We start from the raw sequence: 22,887 nt of genomic DNA, 5'->3' as shown, positions 1-22,887 counted from the left end.
TCATTATAGAGCACTGAATGCGGATTAATCTGCTGCTGAAAATACTCCAAATGCATTATTTCTGTTTGTTTGACAAAAACTACAGCTATTTTAAGAAAAATAGAGCCTTTAAAAATAAATGTGTGAGAGCCACAGGCAGGGCCGAGAAGTCAAAAAGTATTAAACACCATTTTTCTTCTCTTGGAATTTTTAAAGCTTTGTTGCATAATTTTATGATATTAATGAACATCCGTTACATTCAAGACTTTGCCAAATGAATTGCTACAATGCTAATTAAGGCTCCACACAACTCTCTCTGGATTTCTCAGCATGGCTATGTTCAGAAGATTGTGTCGTCCGGTGACTTTCCCGCGAATATAATTACCTCTTCTGAAGAGTCCATGTTTTTATTTGTTATCCTCCGTGTCCTCCTTGGCTTCTAGCAACTGCGTGGAGTAGGGCTGGGGTCACGTGCGTGATCACGGAAGGCTTGTATCATGTGGACACGCGAACAGTTTTGTTGTCATTACTAAGAATTCCTCATGGGGGTGACAGAAAATACGCACTATAGCTTTAAGGAAAAATATGGCGTAACGCCGGTCTCATCCTTTCAAATAAAGTCACTTCTTTTTCTTCTTCACAACAGACAGATGTCATAGCAGGAAGGGCACAGGTGTAACTAATAGCACTTCCATTTAGCTGTGCCAGAAAGGCAGCATACACAAATACAGGACCTTTTTAACTGGGAAGATCTAAATGGTATGCAGCCATCATGATTATTTCCACCTGTGCTTTTCCTGCTGTGACGAGTCAAAATGTCTTTAGTTGTGCAGATGTATTCTCTGTGTTCTCTTCGCTGTTCCCTCAGGATGCTCAGGCTGGCATCTTCTCTGTTCAGAGAGCCTGGATCGAGTGCAGACTGACTGAATGTTTTTGATGTGCAATTTGCCATTATTCTCCTCCTGTCTTGATTTCAGTTCACAGGAACACGTCAACAATGCTCCAGCTAATTGCTACAAGCCAGCAGGCAGTCTGGTGCTGGCAGCTGTGTGCACCAGGGTTTCAAAGCCCACTTTTATGGAATCATAAAGCACACGGAGATTTGCAACAAAAGGCATCTTTGTACATTGTTTATGTTACATTTGCCTGTAGTTTCTATAGGCTGTAACAAAAGCTAGTTGTGCCGTTCCATCACAGCGGTCAACTTTTGTTTCCTACAGTTCATCCCAAAGCCAACAGGATGTGAAGACGTTGTCACACAGGATGCTACGAATTTCACACGTTACTCACATCCTCTGGTTCCTCACTGATTCTCCTGCACAACACTTTTCTGTGTGGTCTTAATGCACATTTCTTGTCTTGCTGTCTCTGTCTTCCATGTTGTCCTACTGACAACTTTGTACTTTACTGTACATCTTCACTAGTGTGTGTTGGTGAGAGTTGATTCTCAGGAGCAGAGTGTGTGTGTGTGTGTGTGTGTGTGTGTGTGTGTGTGTGTGTGTGTGTGTGTGTGTTTTACATGCACACTATGTGTGATCAACTGTATGTAACATTCCAGGTGTTTATGAACAGCTTTGAAGCTATATATTAAAAAATAAAGGTCATCACTCACCTATCCTGCGAAATATCTCAACATCTACGAGATGAATTGACTATATTAAAGTGGCTGCGAGGAACTTTCAGTTTGTGTTGATTCTAGCGGCACCTTTGGACAAAAAACTGTAGTGTTTTTACCACACCTGCTTAGATTTATATAGCGCCTTTTAATGAAACCCAAGGATGCTTTACACAAGTACACAGGGACAAAAAGAAAAAAGTAGGCCATCACAAACCATAAACCACATAAAAACTGGGCGCTACATGGAAGGGGGACGTAATTTCATGTTGGCTTCTAACGTACAACCACGTCTCGCATTGTAAAGTTATTGTTTATTTCATAAACATATTACATACCTGTCTAGGAGGAAGAGGGCCAATTCAGGGTTGGTTTTGAATCCTTTAGAATCCCATAATTGTCTCCATCTGTTGAAAGCCCGACCGACTCAGGTTTTCGCTATCTGTCATTCTCCCTTTTAGCTTTTAGTTGTTCTTTGTTTAATTTCCTTTTTTCTGTGATGGCCCTGCCCCAGTATCAGCCATAACTAGAACAGATGACTTCTAAAATAAAATAGAAATACAATTAAGCCTACATAAAGACATCTCCTGCTACCCTTTACCTGGCTGGATACTCAAACACAGGCTTTTCTGGTGTTACGCCAAAATCTGTGACCCGTCAGAATGTGTTACTGTAGAGCCGGTCTACCTGCCGTAAGTCATTTTGTGATTTTTGCGGAAAAAGTCGGACCTGGGCAAGGCATTAATAAAAAAGTGTATATATATATAAAATGGCGTTCTTTTCGCTGTTAGTCTCATTTGCTGTTACAGCTCATTTATGATCATCAGATGAAATAATACAGAGTTTCAGAAATTTCACATGAATAATCAGCTGTTTCCGCTGTTGGAGGTTTCCCAGATATTCCCATAATGTGTATTTATTTCCAGACAGCATGAAACAGGGACAATATTAGCTAACATGAAAGAACAATTACAACTTGCCCAATTTACCCAATTTCCTGAAGACCTCTCACCATTTCTCTCTTGTAGATGGGTTAGATGGCCAAGGTGACTCATCTTGTTTCCGGTTAGCAACCACTACTTCTTCTTCATTTCAAAAGTTAGCTTCGAATTTGCTTGAAAATTGACTGGAAACACGACTATTGATAGAGATAGTGTAACAGACCTGAATGGGGAGAGAAAGGGTGCATAACATGCAACAATGGTCCTTGGTTGTTCTTAACCGCTTACCCTTTAGGACGTAGAAGAACTTTTTCTTTGGAAAAGTGTTCAACTTATTCACAAATCCATAATAGGCTACAGTATAGGCTACATGAATACATCAAATGCTACAACTTTGCTGTGTAAATATTACTTTGGACTGATGCAGTAGATGTAAGAATATTGAGTTGGGCTGCAAGTGCACTTTAAGTGACAAATAAATGCCTAGAGGTTAATTCAATGAGATTACAAATTATTGTATGAGTCACTGAGGACCATTATGGATTTTTATTAACACATTCAGATGCATAATTGAAAGGGAAACATGGAAATCAATACAATGGAGCTGTTGAGGGTTTTCTGCAACATCAAGGACGTATCATCAATAGGACATATATAGTAGTGAGTCACTGTGGCCTGATTCAGGCGTATTTCAACACACATAACACATTTTATTAATTATTACATGAATGAATGGCTGGCTGCTGCAACGGGAAGTCATTTATTTTGAATTAGACATCTATACTGTACATGATGCTCATTATTGTACCAATGGTTCAATAAATACAATAAATGGATCAGTAGAAAGATTCTCCTATACATGATTTCATTGTCGTTTATTGTTAGTTAGTGTGCTTAAACAGGATGAAAATCGAATGTGACTTCTGCAGGAAGGCCAGGAGGCAATGGATAATATTGGGAACCACTAAAATAAAAGTCTGACTTAATGAGGGATGTAAAATGTGTTGAGCCAATAATAAAATGATCACTTATATCCTGTTAAATGATTCCTGTGCCGACAGGAGAGGCCTCTTTTCCCCCATTTTGCAGGGCACGAGTGGTCAGTTATAGTTCTGCAATTATGTTAAAGGAGTCAAAAGTACGTGGTTCAGATTAAAAGTTCACATGTTGTTTTTGTATCATGTATAGGACACTTGAAAGATAAAGCATCCCCTCACCATCCTGTCACCTCTGAGTTGAGATGTACAGCATGACATGGGCGAGTTTTAGACCCTTTGTAGGGGGGGCTCAAGCCCCCATAAATTTCAATTTCATCTCAGCCCCCCTAAAAATTATAATATTAGAATCAGCAAACATGGGTTTAAAAAAAAAAAATGTTAGAGCTTAAAGTTAGTTTGTTAACTTGTCTGTTAGTGACAGAGGACAAACTATTTCAGGTTCAAAGGGCTTTAACAGGTTTAAAATCGTGTGTCGCTGTAGCCAATGCTATGCAACAACTTTGCAAGGCACTGTATCCGTGTGACATTATCATTAGGGGCTGAGCCCCCCCCTAAAGGTCTGATCCTAGAATCAGCCCCTGCAGCATGAGGTTGTCCCTTGTCATTTTCTCATTACTGCATTTGTAAATACTGAAATTCATCAGTATCCCCCCACAGAATAAACCACAAACCACATCTGAGTCAGTCACTCAAACACTAAACTGTGATTCTGGAGCAGCAGTACAGTGTTTTTCTTCATGAACAAAGTGTCAAAAAAAATCAGAAGCTTGACCCAAAAAAAAAGCTGCCTCATAGTCCTCAGCCTGAGTGATATTTTGAGGAGAATTTCCCTGATCTACACATTGCATACAAACTCCCATGGGAACTTTATTTCAGAAGTTAAGAATAATGCATGTCAGGCATATTTTACTGTCTCAGTATGGGCTCCTTAATCCTCAGTGAGTCTTTATCTGAATGGCTGGCTTAACAAACAAAGAAAGAGAGAGAGAAAAAAAAAAATCAATGTTAGTTTATCCAGCTCACCAAGTAAAAACAAATGATTTTCAATGCTGCCTCCTCTCGTCTTTCTGTTCTACGAAGCAGCAAGCAGGTGTGATTTGTGCGCCTGCGACCGTTTGTGAATATCAGAGCAGCTGATTGTTTTTCCGGGTGGGGGGAAGATCTTTACTTTATTCACATGCTGGGGGTGGAGGGGGGGGAGGCTAACCCAGGCAGAACCACAAGGAATGTTAATGCTGCGTTGCACCACCTCTTCTTTCCTTGCACAAAAGCTGCTTCAGAAAAAAAGCCACTTTCACAGTAATCTGAAAGGTACCAAAGGTCTCACATTCTGTAGTCTGTTTGTGCTTTACAAATATGGATAGTGGTGTGTGAGCGGCCTGGATGAAGATGTAGATGTGAGGTGGCAGCTGACGGACAGCAGTGCAGGAGGAATGGTCAGATAAGCAGGGATAGATCATCTGCTCACAATTACCAAACTGTCCGTCTGACAGTGGTGTGCCGGCCAGGAGTGTGACCTCCAATCTGAGACGCTCAGGGCCCTGGTGCCTCCTTTTTTTCCCCCCCACACAAGTCCCCTCAGATCACCTCACACTTTGATTTCTGCCAGAGCAGAACGGGGCTGCTCTCTGAATCAGCAGTCGGCAGAAAATGTGAGAAGAGGCGAGCGGGGCTGCATAATTGACTTTGGACTGAAAGCGGAGGATTCAGGTGGAGGAGGTGTATCTGATTGGTGGCGTCCTGCTCTGTTCAGATCTGTCTCCCTTCATTCCACATCAAATAAACAATGACAAACATGAATAATGCAGGTGCCAGTCAGTTTGATGATGTTATATTTTAATGACTTCCACTTTGATCCACAGTTATTTTTGGGTAATCAATCTCAGGGCTAGATGGTGAATCCAAAGATGGCAGCAAAGTTTCTTCCCCTTTTTTTAAATTTCTTTTATTTTAGCCTTAATTTAAAAAAGAATCCGTCAAGGAGCATACCCATAGTCACAAATATCTGCAATAGAAGAAACAACGCACCATCTAAAAAAGTGGTAATGGTGTTTTTTTTCCATAAAATAAATCACCATCACAGGACTCATTCACCCATTTTTAAAAAAGTCTGATTTTCTCACACGTCTAATGTCTATGTTTTGTGATACCTGCCACCAGTCAATACAATGGGACTCCTTTCTTGTTTTAAATTCAACCGCATCATCTCTGGCCAGAAACAATGCCCCCTGTCTGCTTTTTACTGTAGAGGTGTTCAGTAGGCTGCATGTACAATGTGCAAGCTAATCTTCAAACTGCACACTGAACCATCATTGTTATGGATTAAATCATTAGTTTTTAGCATAAGAGCTCAGCAGTGATAGAGTATGTTACATCCTGGTTGATAAATTAGCCTATTACTTAGACTTAAAATCTACAGAAACATTCATGATGTAATAACAGGAGGTTGATAAGCCATTCAAATTATAAAGTGAACTAGTTAACTTACATTGGGGAGCAGGGCCACGGCTCAACCATGCCTCTATTTACATGTCAAGCCTACTTATAACCGTAGACTGTATGAAAAAAAAAAAATGGACATGACTGTGGCGTCACTTATTGGTTTGTGGACTACCTTTTTAAAGCCTTGAGTTTAGCCATCGCCATCTTGGTTTTTGGAGTGACCACATTTGGACGAGAGGGTGGAGCTGGGGACGAGCAAGGGGTGGATCTGACTAAGAACCCGAGGACACCATGCTCAGCGCTGTGGTAGCGACTTGTCAATCATCTTACTTTACGCAACAATATGGGAACATAACCTACAGATTGAACATGAACTCGTTAGGAAAATGTTTACGGAGGTAATAAATCAAGTGAGAAGTAGGGTCGTTTTCTCATAGACTTCTTTTTACAACCCATCGAGTGGCGCCCCTGCTGGCCTTTAGAAAGAATGCAGGTTTAAGGCACCTAGCATTAGTTTCATTTTTCAAGCCACTTTGCCACTTGCATATACCCGATGAACCCATCCTGTCCTGTTGTCCGAGAAAGATGTGGCTGCAGCCTGTAACCCTAACCCTAAAATCTCCTCCCTCCATCCCTCTCCTCTAGGCAGAGGAACTCAACTCTTTCCTTCTCTCTATCCCTCCTTTATACAAAGGGGTTCACCTCTTTAGTCATTCATTGGGTTCAGTTGAATATGGTAGGGAGAACTTATGATCACTTATATCCTGTTAAATGATTCCTGTGCCGACAGGAGAGGCCTCTTCTCCCCCATTTTGCAGGGCACGAGTGGTCAGTTATAGTTCTGCAATTACGTTAAAGGAGTCAAAAGTACGTGGTTCAGATTAAAAGTTCACATGTTGTTTTTGTATCATGTATAGGACACTTGAAAGATAAAGCATCCCCTCACCATCCTGTCACCTCTGTTGAGATGTTCAGCATGACATTGGTGATTTTAGACTAGGCTTGAGCCCCCCTAAAAATGCGCCGGCCCGTGCATTGTCTTTGACTTCCATCTCAACTGCACCGTTGTCGGATCCTCAACATCCTATTCTTCCTTATGTCCTCATACAACAAGCAATGTGATCTCTTAGCTTAGAAAACACAATTGTGGATCTCTGAACTTGAGTCAACAAAAAAAGTCTACAAAAAAGAGACACGCAAGTCTCTGAGAAAAGATACGTCAGCTCCTGACATCCAGTGAACATCAGGTTAACGGAGTGTCTCGTCTTTGTCCAAACCTGCGGTTTAAAGACAGTTCAAAACATGATTACATGATATGCTAATTGCTGTTGATACATAGGAGTAAGATAGAGCGACATGGTGAAACCTCATTGACGACTCTTAAACACACAACGTACGCCTCATTAGTTACCTACAAACTCTGCACTAACCAAGCAAAATGCCTTGATGTTTTTCATTGGTGACAATTGACAAACAACACTGACAACGTTAATTGCTGAGCAAGGTGACATTAACGATCAGGCGATCAGGATTTAAATAAACACCCAGGTTAGCCAAACTTGACTCGAAGAAAAAACAAAGTCAAACAGTCAAATGATCGCAGTTTACAGAACCACTTCTTGGTTCAACTTTGACTCAACAATTTCAGTTTTACCTCCAGATAAAGTGGTCTGATGTCTGACTGCTTGTGTTTCTTGTCACGTCGGACTTTTATCAATGCAGCCGTGTTCCCAGAGTTCAGTAAATTACTTTGGCGAGTACAGTGTTAGCATAACTAATAGAAATCATGGCCAAAACTACAACAATAAAGCTCCTCGTTGTAATAAGCCTATATTATCCTTTCAAGTTTCCGCATGTTAGACCCCAAAAATCTTAAATGGCGTTTCCTCAGAAAGGAAAAAAAAAATCAGGACAGTGAGTTGTGCGCTCAAATAGCTCAGGTGGTTTTCTAAAATGTAGCATTATGAATACACTTGAATTGTGCCTTCAATTATAGTTTGTGGTGGTCCATTGCTGGTTAAGTGATGACTAGGTTTATCAATTCAACGTTCTGACTTTGCAAAGCTTCTGTTAAAACCTATTTCTGCACACTTCCTGCTTATCATTCATGCCTCCTCTGTACTGTGGAGGCCTCGGTGGCAGCAAAGGCCCCTAAATGGACTCCAGGTTCCGGGAGCAATGCATCTTCATCTCCATGCTTCACACTCCTGAAAATAGGCTAATCACCGGCCCACCGCTCAACCCACTAATCTTTAAAAACCCATATTTACTGCAGAGTTCTGGCACCTCTTATCTGATGAGATGGGAGGGGGGTGCTCTCAGTGTAGAAGTCAGCTTTTACCTTTGGCTTTGAATTTAATAGCTGATAGTAAATTTGACCATTTTAACAATAACAGGGAGGTAATGCAGGGCAGTGGTAGGCTAAATGTTTTCTCTGAGGGCTACTTCTTCTCTAGAATTGAAAGGTCAGCCCCAGGAATCAGAGTTCAGTTACTGTATGTGGATGGCATACTGTATGTCAAATCAGAAGGCAACATAAACACGCCAAATTTAAGATGCTTTAACAATCCCCATACTGAGAAGCAACTGATTTATGTCTTCAATATCTCTTAATGGTTTTAACAGAGCTCAATTACACACACCGGACCCCTCTAAGGGCTGAAATCCTCGGTCCTTTATTTTATCAGATTCCTGTAGCCATTGCTACCTCAAGTGGCAATAATATGTCACTTTTCATGAGCATTATTACCATGTTGGCTGATTTTCTTTTTTTCCTTTAGGCCCCAGTAGCTGGTTGATGTAAGCTCTGGTGGCTCACTGAAGCCCCCATGAGGCCTGAAGTGGAAATGTTCAACAACGATGGTTTCACATACTGAGGTCTCTGGCCTCTACTGCAGCTCACATATGAAATGTTCTATCACATGACTGGACACATTTTTCAAAAAGATTTGATGCTGGAAAAAGCCCAGTATGTGCCAAAAAGAAAATCATGTATCACTGCAACACCAGCAGTTTAGATTTGGGGAGCTTTTGTTAAAGAAATATGCAATTTTCTTTTTAATGCATTTGAAAGAAATATTACTTGTGGAGGTGCTCGGCTAATTTAAAAATGTGTCTTTAAGTGGAACAAACTGATAAACTGACAATATAGGTGCGAGGCTGATCTTTTTTAGAATGTCACACTCACTATAAGGGCACTAAGAGAGCGCAGACCTGTGCCAAGGCCATGACCTAACTCGCACTGTTAACTAAAGTGAAAAATAATTTGTGAATCTGCCCCGTGATTTGGATCCGCTCCTAATTTGAATGGGTTCTTCTTTGGTCCATGCAACACCCTTTCACCAATGTTCAAGAAAATTAGGCCAGATGTTCCGATATCCTGCTGACAAACAGAACTGCTAAACATATTCTCCTGGGTGGAGTTTAATAAACTACCAGCTATTACAGGTGGGAAAAAAAAAAATCGATACAGCATAGTATTGCTATATTTTCCATGGCAATACTGTATGGATACACAGAAGTCAAGTATCGATCTATTATTATATACGTGTTGGTCAGTTTGTCTGCTTGACAATAAAATTGAATCAAGATGAATAAACCGAGAAATCTATCTATTTATAGATAAAACAGATGTTGACAAAGGTTCCTTTTGGGGACATCATTTGAAATTGGGAAAAAAAGGTAATAAATTGCAATAGGTTTAAAATCGCAATAATATTGTATCGTGACGATATCGTATCGCGAGGCCTCTGGTGAATCCCTCCACTATCAGCTAGGATAGCTTCTACTGCACAGGACACTCCTCCTACCAACCTGAGTGATTAGGCTCACCTGAACACGATGTGCTGTGAGTTACATGCGGGTGGCGCTGTAAGTTAGCATGTCTTGCATGCTAATATGCAGGTATAATGTTTACCATGTTCACCAGATTAAACCTGTTAGCATTTGCTAATTAGCACAACTCAGGCTAATAGGAATGTCAACCTGAGCATAGTCTTTGAATCAGTTTTATCCATTTGTCACACACACACACACACACACACACACACACACACACACACACACACACACACACACACACACACACACACACACACACACACACACACACACACACACACACACACACACACACACACACACACACACACACACACACACACACACACACACACACACACACACACACACACACACACACACACACACACACACACACACACACACACACACACACACACACACACACACACACACACACACACACACACACACACACACATTTGAGTGTGTGGTCCCTGTTAAATAACCAAATAAATAGGACAAATTGTTTTAGCTGATAATAGTACTATATGGAAAGAAGGGATCACCAAAGTTATCACAGTTCATACTGAGTCTGCAAGTCTGAACCAAATTTCATGAAAATCCCTCCAATAGTAGATCATCATGTCTTCATTTACATCTGTATAAAATATGTATTGGATCCACTTTTTAAAAATAATGAATAGCTTGGACCTAATTGTATGGAACTACAGGCTGTGTGGTATTGCTTTTATTCTTTTTAATGAAAAACAAAAAACTATATTTATAGCTGAGCTTTGTACACTGCAATACAAGAAATATACAGGCTTTTTATTCAATTAAACCACACTAGCCAAATAAAAATCTAACTATTTAAATAAGAGAACTCAGGATGCTCTCAGTTGTAAGTCCATGTGTTTTAAACACTGTTGGTCAGTCAGGCCTCAGCTGGTCTTCAGCCTCTTGGTCTGTGTGCTGTGTGTCGCTGCCTCCTCCTGGTCTCTTTTGGCACCTCGGCCCACGTCGGTCGTCTTCTGCTCACTGTTTCCCTCAGAGCTGCTTCCTCTCGGATGTCTCAGCTCCCTCCTCTCTCGCCTCTCCTCCATCTCACCGATCTCCTCGGCGAAAAGGGTTTTAAGTGCGGGAATGAGCCTGGGGAGGGTTTTAAAGTCCCCAAAGCCAATCTGAGCAAAGAGGAAATGGCGAAAATGGTCAAGTGACGGTACCAGGTCTGAACTCGTAACTCTTATAAAGAAGTGAGGCTCATAAATACTGTGGCGTATCTCACAACTAACTTCTGTTCAGCCTTGCATCTGAAAGGGAAATATCTTTATGGACTTCAGGACGGGGAATCAGCAGTGAACTAAAACAATATTAAGCTCAGGAGTGCAGCTGTTCAGACAAACGTACTGCTGCAGTCTCGTTAACACAACATTCAGTGTGTGTTACCGTTGACCCGTCTACAGTCTAAATTCCTGTCTGAGATTCTTTTAAAATCGAGGCTCAAAACCTTTGCCACTGCCTTTTATTAAATCTTATTTAGAACTATTCCTTCATATCTTGCACTATACGGTTTTTATTTTCTATTTTACCCTTTTTAAAATCATCTCATTTTATAACTCCTTGTTTGTTGTTGAATACATTTTGTCTCATTTAAAGCACTTTGAATTGCCTTGTTGTTAAAAAGGTTCTATACAAAATACACTAGCCTTGTCCAAAAACATCTTAAGATGCTCAAATTACGTGATATTTAAAAATGTCAAGTCTTTGCAGCTGAACAGAATAACTTAGAAAGATTTGAAAAGGCAACAGGTCGTTCCCGATGAATTCACATTTTTATATTTATATCAAATGAACCAACACTTGATCAAAGTTCCTTATTAATTAAGTTCCTTTAAACTTGTAACTAGACAATCACCACTCAAAGCACATTTACCAGGCCTGTCATGCTCCAACTAAGAACCGTGTTGAGGCAATCCCAGTCCGCTTTTTTCTCTCTCTCCGTATTTTGAGTAAAGCCCCTTAAGTACAATTTTGAAGTACTTGTACTTTATTGAGTATTTCCATTTTCTGCTACTTTAAACTTTATATTTTAATGTTTACTCCACTACATTTATCTGACAGCTTTAGTTACGTGTCAGATAAAAAAACATTACCTAAAACATAAAAGCCATGCGTACATTTGATCCATGTATGTGTACTGTGTTGCACTAAACAAATGTATACGGTGATATACCACATTTTCTACAAATTCTATTGAGAACTTGTAGCTATAATAACTAGTCAGCCTTTAAATCATCCAGTAAATAGAACAATCACAATACTTTATAAGGTTGATGTGAAAATCCTGTAAATACAATATTGCCATAAAGCAGAATAAAAGTTTTTTTTTTATATCAGATATTACATGTGCATGAACATTGTTGTCAAGTGATGAACTTACTCTCATGTGGTCGAATGAGATGCCCACTCTGTCGTTGAAGTCTTCACTGAAGAGAGGGATCTTGGCGTAGCGCTGGCTGAAGTGGTTCAGCATGATGAACTCAGCGTTCATCCTCATGCCGATACCGATGGCCTGGGAGGTTGTGCTGTCAGAAAACATGAAGCATAAAGTCAGAAATACCGCTTTCTCACTAAAGCTGACTCTAAAGGGTTTCAGAGGGAAACTGTTGATGGGAATATTGTTTTCTGTTGACATAAAAAGATATTTTTTGTGAAGACAGACTCCCTCTGGCACCATAAAAAGTCAATGTCAATATCTGTTAAAATGTTCTTTCCGTAACTCGCCACAATGCACTCAAAAATAAGTGCAACCTCAGATAGCCGATAAAGTGCATTTCTTTTGTTGGCTCATAGAACTTTAACTGCTTCTTTTTTCATCCTTTTTTATTTGTTTAATATCATTCAGTTTGTGGCCGTTTATTTTACCCACCTATGTCTTTTCTCTACAGCTTCCTCTTCCAGCCCGTCTTCAAGCGTGGCCTCGTGGATCAGTAAGGTTGCATTATTTCCTGCCGGCAAAAAAAAAAAATCTGAATCATAGAGAAGCACTTACAGCCTCTTCCTGCCCTGCAGGAAATCAATCAGGTAGTCTGCGTAATCAAGAATTGGGCCCGCCCTGTTTGTCTGCTGAGCTGAGCCATCTATAATGAGCAGGCAGGGGATACATTCGCTGTCTCTGGGAGGCTTTGCTTGGACAGAATTCAGTCAAGCAATTCAAGAAGAGTCAATGAAGTGGGATCCCACATGAACCATTAGAAGAGCCTGCCAGCTATGAAAGTGATCGAAAGCATTAGGAAATATCGGATAAATTATTTAGATACCACCCGTGTAGTCGAGCGGCTTATTACGAATCTCTGTAAGAGCAAATTGAGCGTATGCTTTTAAACATTCCACACTGTAAGTAGTCTGCCTAGATACACTTGAATGAAATATGGACTTTAATCAGTCGGAGTGGTACTAACCGGTGTGTACGAACGCGTCGCAGGGCATGGTGTCACCAGAGAAGGCCAGTTTCCAGCCTGAGCGATGAGTGAAGCTGCAGGCGAAGGCATTCTTACAGTGACGCACCATGCACGTCTGGAACTGAGAACACGCACAAACAAAAAGAATGAGTACATTTTTGAAAAAAACTGCGACACCTTCAATATCGAAAGGATGTGATATTAAAACACCTTTTCCAGATCGTTCTTCTTCAGCAGCGCTTGGATGAACGACTTTGTCCTCTGCTGGGGGACCTCGGCACCGTCACACAGGACTTTGTTAGGGATGAGGCTGAAGCACAAAACGCATTATGTTAAAAGACGCCACGGTAGCATGCTCCCAAAAAACTTTGCTGTTAACAGGCAAAAATCATGTTAGCAAAATTAAATCTCTGAACGGTCACAGATTGGAAGTAACTAAGCACGTTTCCTCAAGTACTGTACTTAAAAGGGGCTGTACTCGATATTCAGAACATTAATATAGCAGCAAACAAACATTTGCTATGGCGTCCTAAGGAGAGTAGAAGTCACACTCCGTGTGCGTGTGTGGTAATCCAAACTTCAGTTTTTGTTTTGATAGCTAGTCCTTTCGCGCATGCATGTTAGTGCATGTGGCTGTGAAAAAAAACGTTGATATTTCAGGTATTGGGGAACAGTTTGTTAGAGCCGTGAGAAAACAATCCCATCCCGCTGTTTTTTCAGGATTTCGAGTACAGCCCCTTTATGTACCATTTGATGTACTTTGCACTTATGCACTTTATTTGAATATTTCCATTTCCTGCTACTTCATACTTTACCTTTTACTCCACTAGGATTATCTGACAGCTGTAGTTACTTTTCAGATAAAAACTTCCTAAAAACAACACAATATTCATGTGTACATTTGATGTGTACTGTGTTGCACTAAAATATGTACAGTTATATTGTAGCACATTTTCTTCACTTTTTATTGAGAACTTGTAGCTAAAATCATAACTAGTCAGCCTTTAAATGATCCACTGAATAGAACAATCACAATACTCCATACCATTGATGTGAAAATCCTGTAAATACAATATTGCCATAAAGCAGAATAAAAGTAGATTAAACAGTCCAAACTAAACTCTGCTGAGCACACAAACATCAATTGTCTCGGAGCACAAAGGTGAAGTCTGTGTGATCTTAAGCTGTCTTCGTATCCACATACTTGATATGGTTGAGTATCTCCTCGCAGTAATCGTGATACTGGCTGAGCCAGGTCATGAGCTGGACCGGAGCCACCAGGAAGACGGGGCTGAACGTCTTCCCCAACGTTGTCTAAGAGACACAAACATTTATGTTTTTTTTGTTTAACAAATAATCATTCAAACATTAAATGGCCAAAGGAAACACTGTATTAGGATTTAAGTCACCTCTTCCTTTACATACAGTACAGTTGTAACAAATTCCAAATTTTGCTGTATAATTAATAATAATAATATAATAATTCTAGTCCGACCAATAATCACTTATATGCATATCAATTACCAGTCATACGCCTTAAGACCTTAGCTAATGTTAGTAGTTAACTGCGGTTAGACAAAGAAACCTTGATTATGTAAAGTAAAAAAAAAAAAAATGGACTATTTAGACAATTATGTAATAATTGTTGCAGGCCTACATACCAGTGCTCTTTCCCTCTGATACAGCAACATGAGCAGCCCCTAACACAAGAAGATTGGTGGTTATTTTTCAAGCAGCTGACTTCACATTTAAGATGTTGTGGGATTTCCTATATTAAACCACAGCATGGTAATCATGAATAGCTGCTTACTGTGTGGTGGTCAGCATGCATGTGTGAGATGAAGACGGTCGAGATCTTGGACAGAGCATGGTCCACAGCGTCCCCGTAGTGTCTGCAGAGCTGACCGAAGGTTCCCTCTCCACAGTCCAGCAGCACGGACTGACTCGGGCTACATGCAGCCACAAACACAAGACCCACTTAACGTAAACTGGATGAGGGCATATACAAACACTGTATAAACAGTGTCACCCATTCAGTTTTTACAGATCTGCACCAAAAAGTACAGATTTAAGACCCTCTTTAACTCTACTGAACCCACTGAGTCCATCCTTACAAGCTCCTGTTGTGTGGTGGATTACAATTCAAACCTAGCGCCGTAAACTACGTCCCCCAAAATGATCATACAGCTAAATCAACACCTCTTCAAACAGTTTCAACATTAACTGAACACTATGACTTCAACGAAGAGAGGATTTGTTGCAGGATTGGTACATTGGACTGCCTTAGTTTTAGCTTGGTGTACCTAATAAACTGGCAACTGAGTGTATTTCTATTTGACGGAAGGGTGCAGCCATCAGTCATCATATAGCAAAAAAAACAAATACAAAATGTATAGGAAGTGTCGAAAAAATATGCAATTTAAAACGAAAAAATAAGTTTAAGTTGATTATTTCAAAACTGATTTTTCAATGCATTTCTCCTGCTACAACAAGACGGAGGACACTGCAGTTTACTGTAAACTCTGCACTCTGCAAAGAGAACTCACAATATGCTTCTGGTAATTCCACATGAAGAGAAAGAGAGGCTCCTGATGAATAAGATTTCTCTTCTCCCTGTACATCATCAGCTTATATTTTGTGTACAAATGTTGTGTTGGAAGTGTACACCAAAGTGATCAGATTAAATAGTGAAATTATATTTTAAAAATTGCCAAGTGATGATAAAACTAACAACAAACTACAGGATGAGTTGTGCTGGAAATGGCACATTTATGATCTTGATTATTGTTCCCTTTTCATTTAGTGTTATGGGAACAAAATAACAATTCAAAAGCATTTTAAATTTGTAAATCTCTTTCCATTCTACCTGTAGGTGTGTGTGGAAACCTGAGATCCATACCTGATATTAACTAAAGTGCCACTGACGTTTCGGATCTTCATCGGAAGAGCTGATCCTGTTCCCAAGAAAACCACCTCTGGGTATTTTTCTCTTTGCTCTGAAGTAGAAAACATAACCATATGTCTATAATGATACGTGATAATATACGTTTTCTTCACATCACTGAAGGACCATCCACTTAAAAATAAGAAACATTTTGTTTGGCTTTTAAAAAAAAAAAAAAAAAAAAACATCCCTCTGGGGTTTAAAGAGGAGAACTCACCAGAAAGCTCTGCAGCGTCAGTGGAGCAAATCTTCCTGCACTTGTCCACTTCTTCCAGAAAGTTTGGGACCTCAGAAGCCTCTTTCACAAACTCTGCAGCGTTGCAGGAGGGGATGGCGTCTCTAACGAACGAGATACAGAGTCAAGAAGACACACACCACTGCCTGCAACAACACTGGCGCGGAAAACAAGAATTGTATTCACATTTGACCTTGATGCGCAGTACTACAGTACTTGACAGAAATGGTGAAGAAAAAACAATGACATTTGAGGTTGAAAAAGAAGAAGAAAGCGGCTGAGTGCAACGGCCCATTCCAGATTGTTTTCTGTGACAAGGCAGCGCTCGGAGCCGCAGAGTAATGTTGGCTAAATTGGGGGGATTGAAGGACAAACTAACCTTTGCCACTCCATTACAGGTCTGAGCTGGAACTTGAGCAGACACTCAGCTCTGACGTTGGGGACGTGCAGGGCAGCCTGAGCCTCCTGGGGAATAAAAACAAAAGTTTTTGTTGTTTTCTTACAACTACTTTTTATGGACCATATTTGATTTATCACTTTGTGAACTCCTACTCAAGTCATGTTGAAATATAGTTGCTGAGAACCACTGCAGTCAATATTGGAATAATAAAAGAAAACCATACACAAAAACATAACCGAGCAAATGGGGATGCGTATAAAATAATGTACCGTGGTAAAGACCAACATATACTATATTTGCTAAAGGGAAAAAAAACCGCTACATTCCCAAAATGAAATAAATTATCACTGTGATATGAACGGATTACAGCTGCAACCAATGATTTATTTCATCATCAATTAACTCTAATTATTTTCCAATTAATGTCATGATAAAATGACAGAGTCCATGGTGACATTTACAAATATCTTGTTTTGTCTGACCAACAGTCTCAAACCCAAAGAGATTCAGTTACAGCAGTATGAAACTAAGAAAAACAGAACATCTAAATACTGGAGGAGCTGGAACCAGTGAATGTTGGTAAACGACCTAAACAATCAATAGATAATAATTGGTTTCCAATGATTTCTGTCAATCGACGAATCAAGTGACAAATGGCTTCAGCTTTAAAAATTAGAAACATGTCCCTAAATGTGCCGAACATGAGGAGTGAGAAGGATATAATATGAAGAAAACTACAGAGAACTGACAACCCAGAGAGGCTGATTCAGTGATTAATTAACGTGTACAGTCGGACTCTTCACCTTGTAAATATAGAATATTTTTGTTGTGTCATTTTTTTTTTATAAAAGTTACCAACTATAGCTTAAATGTACAGAAAGAAATAATCCCAGGCTTGCTTACATTTTCCTTATGTATTGTTCATGCTAGCTATTAAGTATTTAAAAAGGAAGCAGCTTAACCCATTCAGTGAGTTCTGGTGTTCTTCCGGTTTGCAGTCTTGCAGCAATAATGAAGCCAGTATTAACCATAGACTGTATAGTCTATGGTATTAACCTAAACTGTGCTTTGGTGACACCTTGTGGTAAAAGGGGTTTTATCAAAGTCTGTTCGATCCGTTCTCCAAGTGTCGCCAGCACTTCCTTCCTGCGTAATAGCATCTATGTATAATTTTGTAATGAGTAATATCTCTTGTGGCCCAGCCTGTACTGGATAACTATATAATGCGATGCACGTGTATGGTTGTTTGGTACCTTTGTTTTGTAAGACTTGAGTTCTGGAAAGATGTCTGGGTGAATCATGTTCAGCTGAGCTTGGATCTTGTGACTTCTGACATTGTGGACTGTAGAGACATGTTCGTTAAGGATCAGGTGTTCAGTTGTGGACGGAAAGCTGCAGAAACGCACAAAAAAAATTCTCAGCCTCGGTGTGTTTAACTTAAGGTTACAAAAAATAAAATAAAGCTGGAATCTCTATGGAGTCTGGTTTCAAGAGCGAGAGAATACAAACCTCTCCATCCACTTCTTGTATTGATCTGTTGTCAAAACAGACTCCGGAGTCATGTGAACAATCAACGCAGCAGGGTCCTCCGTCCCGCCTGATTGGTATCTAGAGGGGATGACGCACTCAATTTAAATACATTTGGTTTCAGGTGTAATATACAACAGATATAGTATTAATGAGTTATCACAGATAATCAAACCGCTACCTTCTCAGCTGCCGATTGGTGCAAAGAGCTTCGACAAACTCTTCAGACGGACACTCGACGATGATAAAGACTGGTCCTGGGTCAGTGGGAGTACAAACCTGCTCCGGGAGGATCTGCAAGACAACAGAAAGAAAAACAGTTCAGAGCTGCAGCCTAATAAATATAATAACTTTATTTATTTGTATGTGTGTGTAGCACCTTTTAAAAACAATAGTTTACGAAGTGCATTGACAGTGGAAATAAAAGGACAATATAAATCAATGCACATCAAATCAACACACATGCCCATTTATACACAACATTTTAATAGTGAAAAAGGAGACATGGGTCAGCTCTGAAAGGACAAAAAAAGATGCAATGACTAAAAGGAGTTTATATCAAACAGAGCAGCTTTACACAGCACCTCTTTGCCTTCGTACGTGATACTTTTCCCATCCTTCAATGCTGCTATGAGTGGACCGATTGCTGCTGTGCCTCTGTGGAGAAAGAAAAAGAGTTATAAGAGTTTCTGAACTACAGTATTATTATATATAAAATGATTTTTTTTACTATTTTCTGACATTTTATGGATCAAACAATCGACTAGAAGAAAAGATCTGAATCGGTTTATTTATTGGAAGTAATATCGTTGTCGCAATGTTCAACAACGCTATCGCATATTGCATATTTTCCATATTGTGCAGCTCTAATACTTACTAGTAATATGATATAGAGAGCTATAATATAATATTACAATATTTATCATATTTAAATTTGACCATTTCAATAAAATTCAGGGGGAAAGTAAGTCATAATTAACTCGTTCCAACAGAAACATTGTTCACTCAAACCCAAAATAATTATAACTAATAAAACTAAATAACAATCAGACATTTGTCCACAGCTGTATTGATCTGATCAGAGTTAACTGAGTTTAAGGGCTTTGCATGGACAGCTTGTGTTAATATTGCAATCAATTAAATCATAGAAAAAAAATGCACCACATCAGACTAAATCTTATCATTTTTAAAAGATCAATAACTGGCCCATGTTCTGGTTGATTTGTATTTAAAATCCACTCACACAGGCAAACCGAGCTCCTTGGCTTGAGCGACTAAGAAATTCCCTTTCTTGGGGTGAAGCTGTCAAAGCAGAGAAGAAAAATGTCAGATGACGTTCCTTCATGTGTACATTACATACAGGATGACACCATTTCTGAAGGTTCCTACCTTACATATGAAGGAAACCGCCAAAGAGGTATCTCGACTTGCTTTTCGTCTTTCACCTACAAGACATTAGGCAACGTCACGCATTCTGTCACTGAAAACACACCCATGTCTGCACATCTTCCAATTTAATGCTACACTAGCACCTTCATTTTAACTGCCCCTTGCATTGTGGGACAACAGTGTCCATCAACACCACACTCAAAATATAAGTGATTTTAGACTTCTAAAATAAACGTGAAATGTTTCAACAAGTATTGGATGGATTGTCAGGAAATGTGGTTTAGACACTTGCACCCCCCTCAGGATGAATTGCAATAATGTTGGTGGTTGAGAATTAATCTGTGAACTCCTCAAAACTACCAGATCATTTTCACAAATAAGTAATTAAGAGCAAGTTTGTAGGATTTCTCCTTCTGTTTGTGACGCATGTATGTCCTCCAGTGGCTCCTGGACTCACCTGGACTGTCTGGACTGTTAGTGTGGATGTTGTCCCTCCTGGGAGAGGGAGGACTACGAGAGGGGCTGCTCCCACCCAACTTGGGGGAGAGCTTTCTGCCGTCACCCCTCAACTGGGCTGGAGAGTGAAGACAGAAAACACTCAGCTGTCAAACCAAAACACTTTAGGAGGAAGTCTAAGTGAACACACAAAAATGCAAGAAAGACTCACCAAATATAGGCACTTGATAAACTGTCATTGTATCGTCCGTGTACGTCTCTTCAGTGTACGGTCGAACCGCTAGGAGCATATGACAGTAAACATCACGCAAGACAGATATTACACAAAAAAATGATGCTTAATCGGTAAATTCAACATACACAACTTGATGTCTTCCAGTGGTCCAGAAAATGACTTGATGGCATTCAGATAGTTCTCCTTTGATGGAAAAAAAGGCAAAGAAGAAGAAGAAGAAGAGACAGTCGATGTGAAATGAATACATGTGTCCACTAAAAACCTGCTGCAGAGATGCGAGTACTGTGGGATGAGTTTCTCACCAGCTGTGGCGGTCCAGAGAGAACACACTCTGGAACACCAGTGTCCTTCAAGGTTAATATCATCCCTGTAGAGGAAACAACACACAAGTGTTCGGTCCAAAAATACTCAGATATTCATTGATTTAATTTATGAAGATATATAAATTATCTTTAGTAGTTGCTCTACTTCCAAGAAAACATGCCCGTCTATAAAGCAAAGAAACAGCCACATTCACTTTAAGCCGAGAGGTGCTGCAGAGACTGATGTTACTGACCTGATAAACCTCCCACATTCTCCCAGCTGAGTCTGGTCAGGAAGATGTTGTCCAATCGAGCAGCTTTCAGTCTGTCCGAAGAAAGCACCATTATATTAGTTAGCTCTCCGTCTTTATCCATCAGACCGACTACAAGGATAACATTGTTCAAACCAGCTTACTTGTGTTCCTGCATCAGTCTCTGTGTTCCTTCACCACAGTTGAACAGGTATCTGCAGCAGAGAGGAGGGAAGTTAGTCAGCCTCAGTTTAATTTGAATATCATGTCTATGTATAATATTGTTTCTTTTTGAAAACTTTTCTTTGTGAGATTATACTGGGTAGAAAATGTGAAAGCTCTAACTAAATTGTTCATAACTTTTTTGTAATTGTGCCAAACCTCACTTCATCGGGGACCACCTGAAAGCATCTTTAACACTTAAAGAGGCACTGTATCAATGTGCTACTGAGCAGTGGTTCAGTGTCTGTGGCTCAGGCAGAGCTTTAGGTCATCTTTTTTTAAACCCCAATGGTGTCATCAATGTTTTCTCGATTTGGGCTGTGCTTTGCATTTTTAACAGAAAGCCTGTGTAACAAAAGATGCGGGTGTTTACCATGAAGGCAGGGTTTTACAAAAACACCATATTAATGGAGGGGTATGGTTGCACATGTAAAGTGTAGGACAATGCGTATACGTATGTTGGCCCATCCTAGGGTATCAACTGCATACATTTTGACCACTCTCCCTGGATAGTACCCCAACTCCATGGATGTTGAATGCTAACTCAATGGGCTTTCCCCTTAAAAGAGTAACTTAACACCAGGCTGCAAAGCAAATTCAAGTCTGCTTCACATATGGGTGAGTGTAGTAAAAAGTGTGTTGTGTTGCAGTCGTAATCATGCCCAACAGTCATGTCACAGTGTACTGACACACCCTGGAGTACATTTGTACATCACTGCAGCAAGGTGAAAGTAAAACACCACACACACACACACACACACACACACACACACACACACACACACACACACACACACTGTTGAATTGCTCTTTAAGAAATGAATGATAGTGCCAACTTATGCCACATTTTCTTCATTAGACAGGACTTAAATTTAAGTTAACCTATAACCCACAACACTTTGTATCTCAAATATTTCTGTGAAATATACACAGCCCTGGTTTCAAAGTAAAAGCACGGGCTACTAAAACTCATGACATATTTGTGTATTACCTGTTGTACTCGGAGAAGACATACAGTGACGCAGCATTATCTCTGCTTCCAGCACCGACCACCTGCAGGTACACCGTGGATGGTCCGTGAACGTCTCCTCGTTTGTTCCTGTTCTCTTTGGTCTTCACCCGTCGCAGCGGCTCCTTCTGCTTGACTTTCTTCATGCCCAGCGGCAGCCTCGTCTCCGGGTTATTATTACTAGTTGTAGCCATTGCTCGGAAAAACTGGAAAACAGTCCGGTGATAAGGAAAATCACAGCGTGCGACAGGCGGAGGGCCAGCAGAGATAGTTCTGCCTTTAATAAACAGAGGTGTCAAGGACCTGAGCTTCAAATGGACCGTATTCATAATAAATACGACACAATAATTAAAACAACCAACGCCAATTAATCAGTTAATGCGTCCTTATACATTTCCATTCGCTTTTTTAAAATAATGAATTACCTAAAAGTAGCTGGGTGCACATTCAGCAAGACTGAGGACAGAGGTTGGTTGCATGGTTGGTTGACACATGTGACACTTTTTCCGGCATCTAATGATGACGTCATCGAAATGTATCGCTCATTGGTGTGGAGAATTATTTAGCAGGTCTGTGGACCAATCACAGCGACGTGTTAAGAGAGGGGGCGGGGATAGAACTACTTCTTGAAGAGGGGTTCAACAAAACAAACTACTATAAAATAAAACACCTCAAAT

At 40.1% G+C, this 22,887-nt stretch overlaps 1 protein-coding gene across 3 annotated transcripts; it reads right to left on the bottom strand.

The window, feature by feature from the left end:
- Window positions 1-10,512: 10,512 nt before the first annotated feature.
- elac2 (elaC ribonuclease Z 2) lies at window positions 10,513-22,729 on the bottom strand. 3 transcript variants are annotated; one of them, XM_028599312.1, is made up of 25 exons: window positions 22,636-22,729; window positions 22,193-22,487; window positions 21,144-21,194; window positions 20,983-21,053; window positions 20,729-20,793; window positions 20,552-20,609; window positions 20,403-20,471; window positions 20,193-20,309; window positions 19,736-19,791; window positions 19,590-19,648; window positions 18,931-19,003; window positions 18,528-18,640; window positions 18,329-18,427; window positions 18,073-18,211; window positions 16,799-16,884; window positions 16,402-16,523; window positions 16,140-16,236; window positions 15,051-15,189; window positions 14,902-14,940; window positions 14,445-14,554; window positions 13,451-13,550; window positions 13,241-13,361; window positions 12,709-12,787; window positions 12,220-12,364; window positions 10,513-10,960 (listed from the first exon to the last, which is right to left on the bottom strand). In XM_028599312.1, exons 1-25 carry the CDS (start codon window positions 22,655-22,657, stop codon window positions 10,721-10,723), a joined length of 2,565 nt encoding a protein of 854 aa, XP_028455113.1. In that variant the 5' UTR covers window positions 22,658-22,729; the 3' UTR covers window positions 10,513-10,720. The 3 variants fall into 3 exon arrangements, with proteins under 3 accessions (XP_028455113.1, XP_028455114.1, XP_028455112.1); XM_028599313.1 differs by having other exon boundaries at window positions 22,193-22,416; window positions 22,636-22,727; XM_028599311.1 differs by having other exon boundaries at window positions 22,193-22,724.
- Window positions 22,730-22,887: the final 158 nt, after the last annotated feature.

The sequence above is a fragment of the Perca flavescens genome, chromosome 15 (genome assembly GCF_004354835.1).
Source record: "Perca flavescens isolate YP-PL-M2 chromosome 15, PFLA_1.0, whole genome shotgun sequence".
Lineage (NCBI taxonomy): Eukaryota > Metazoa > Chordata > Actinopteri > Perciformes > Percidae > Perca > Perca flavescens.
Note: the sequence above shows the minus strand (reverse complement) of the source record. Positions and strands in the feature narration are given on the sequence as shown.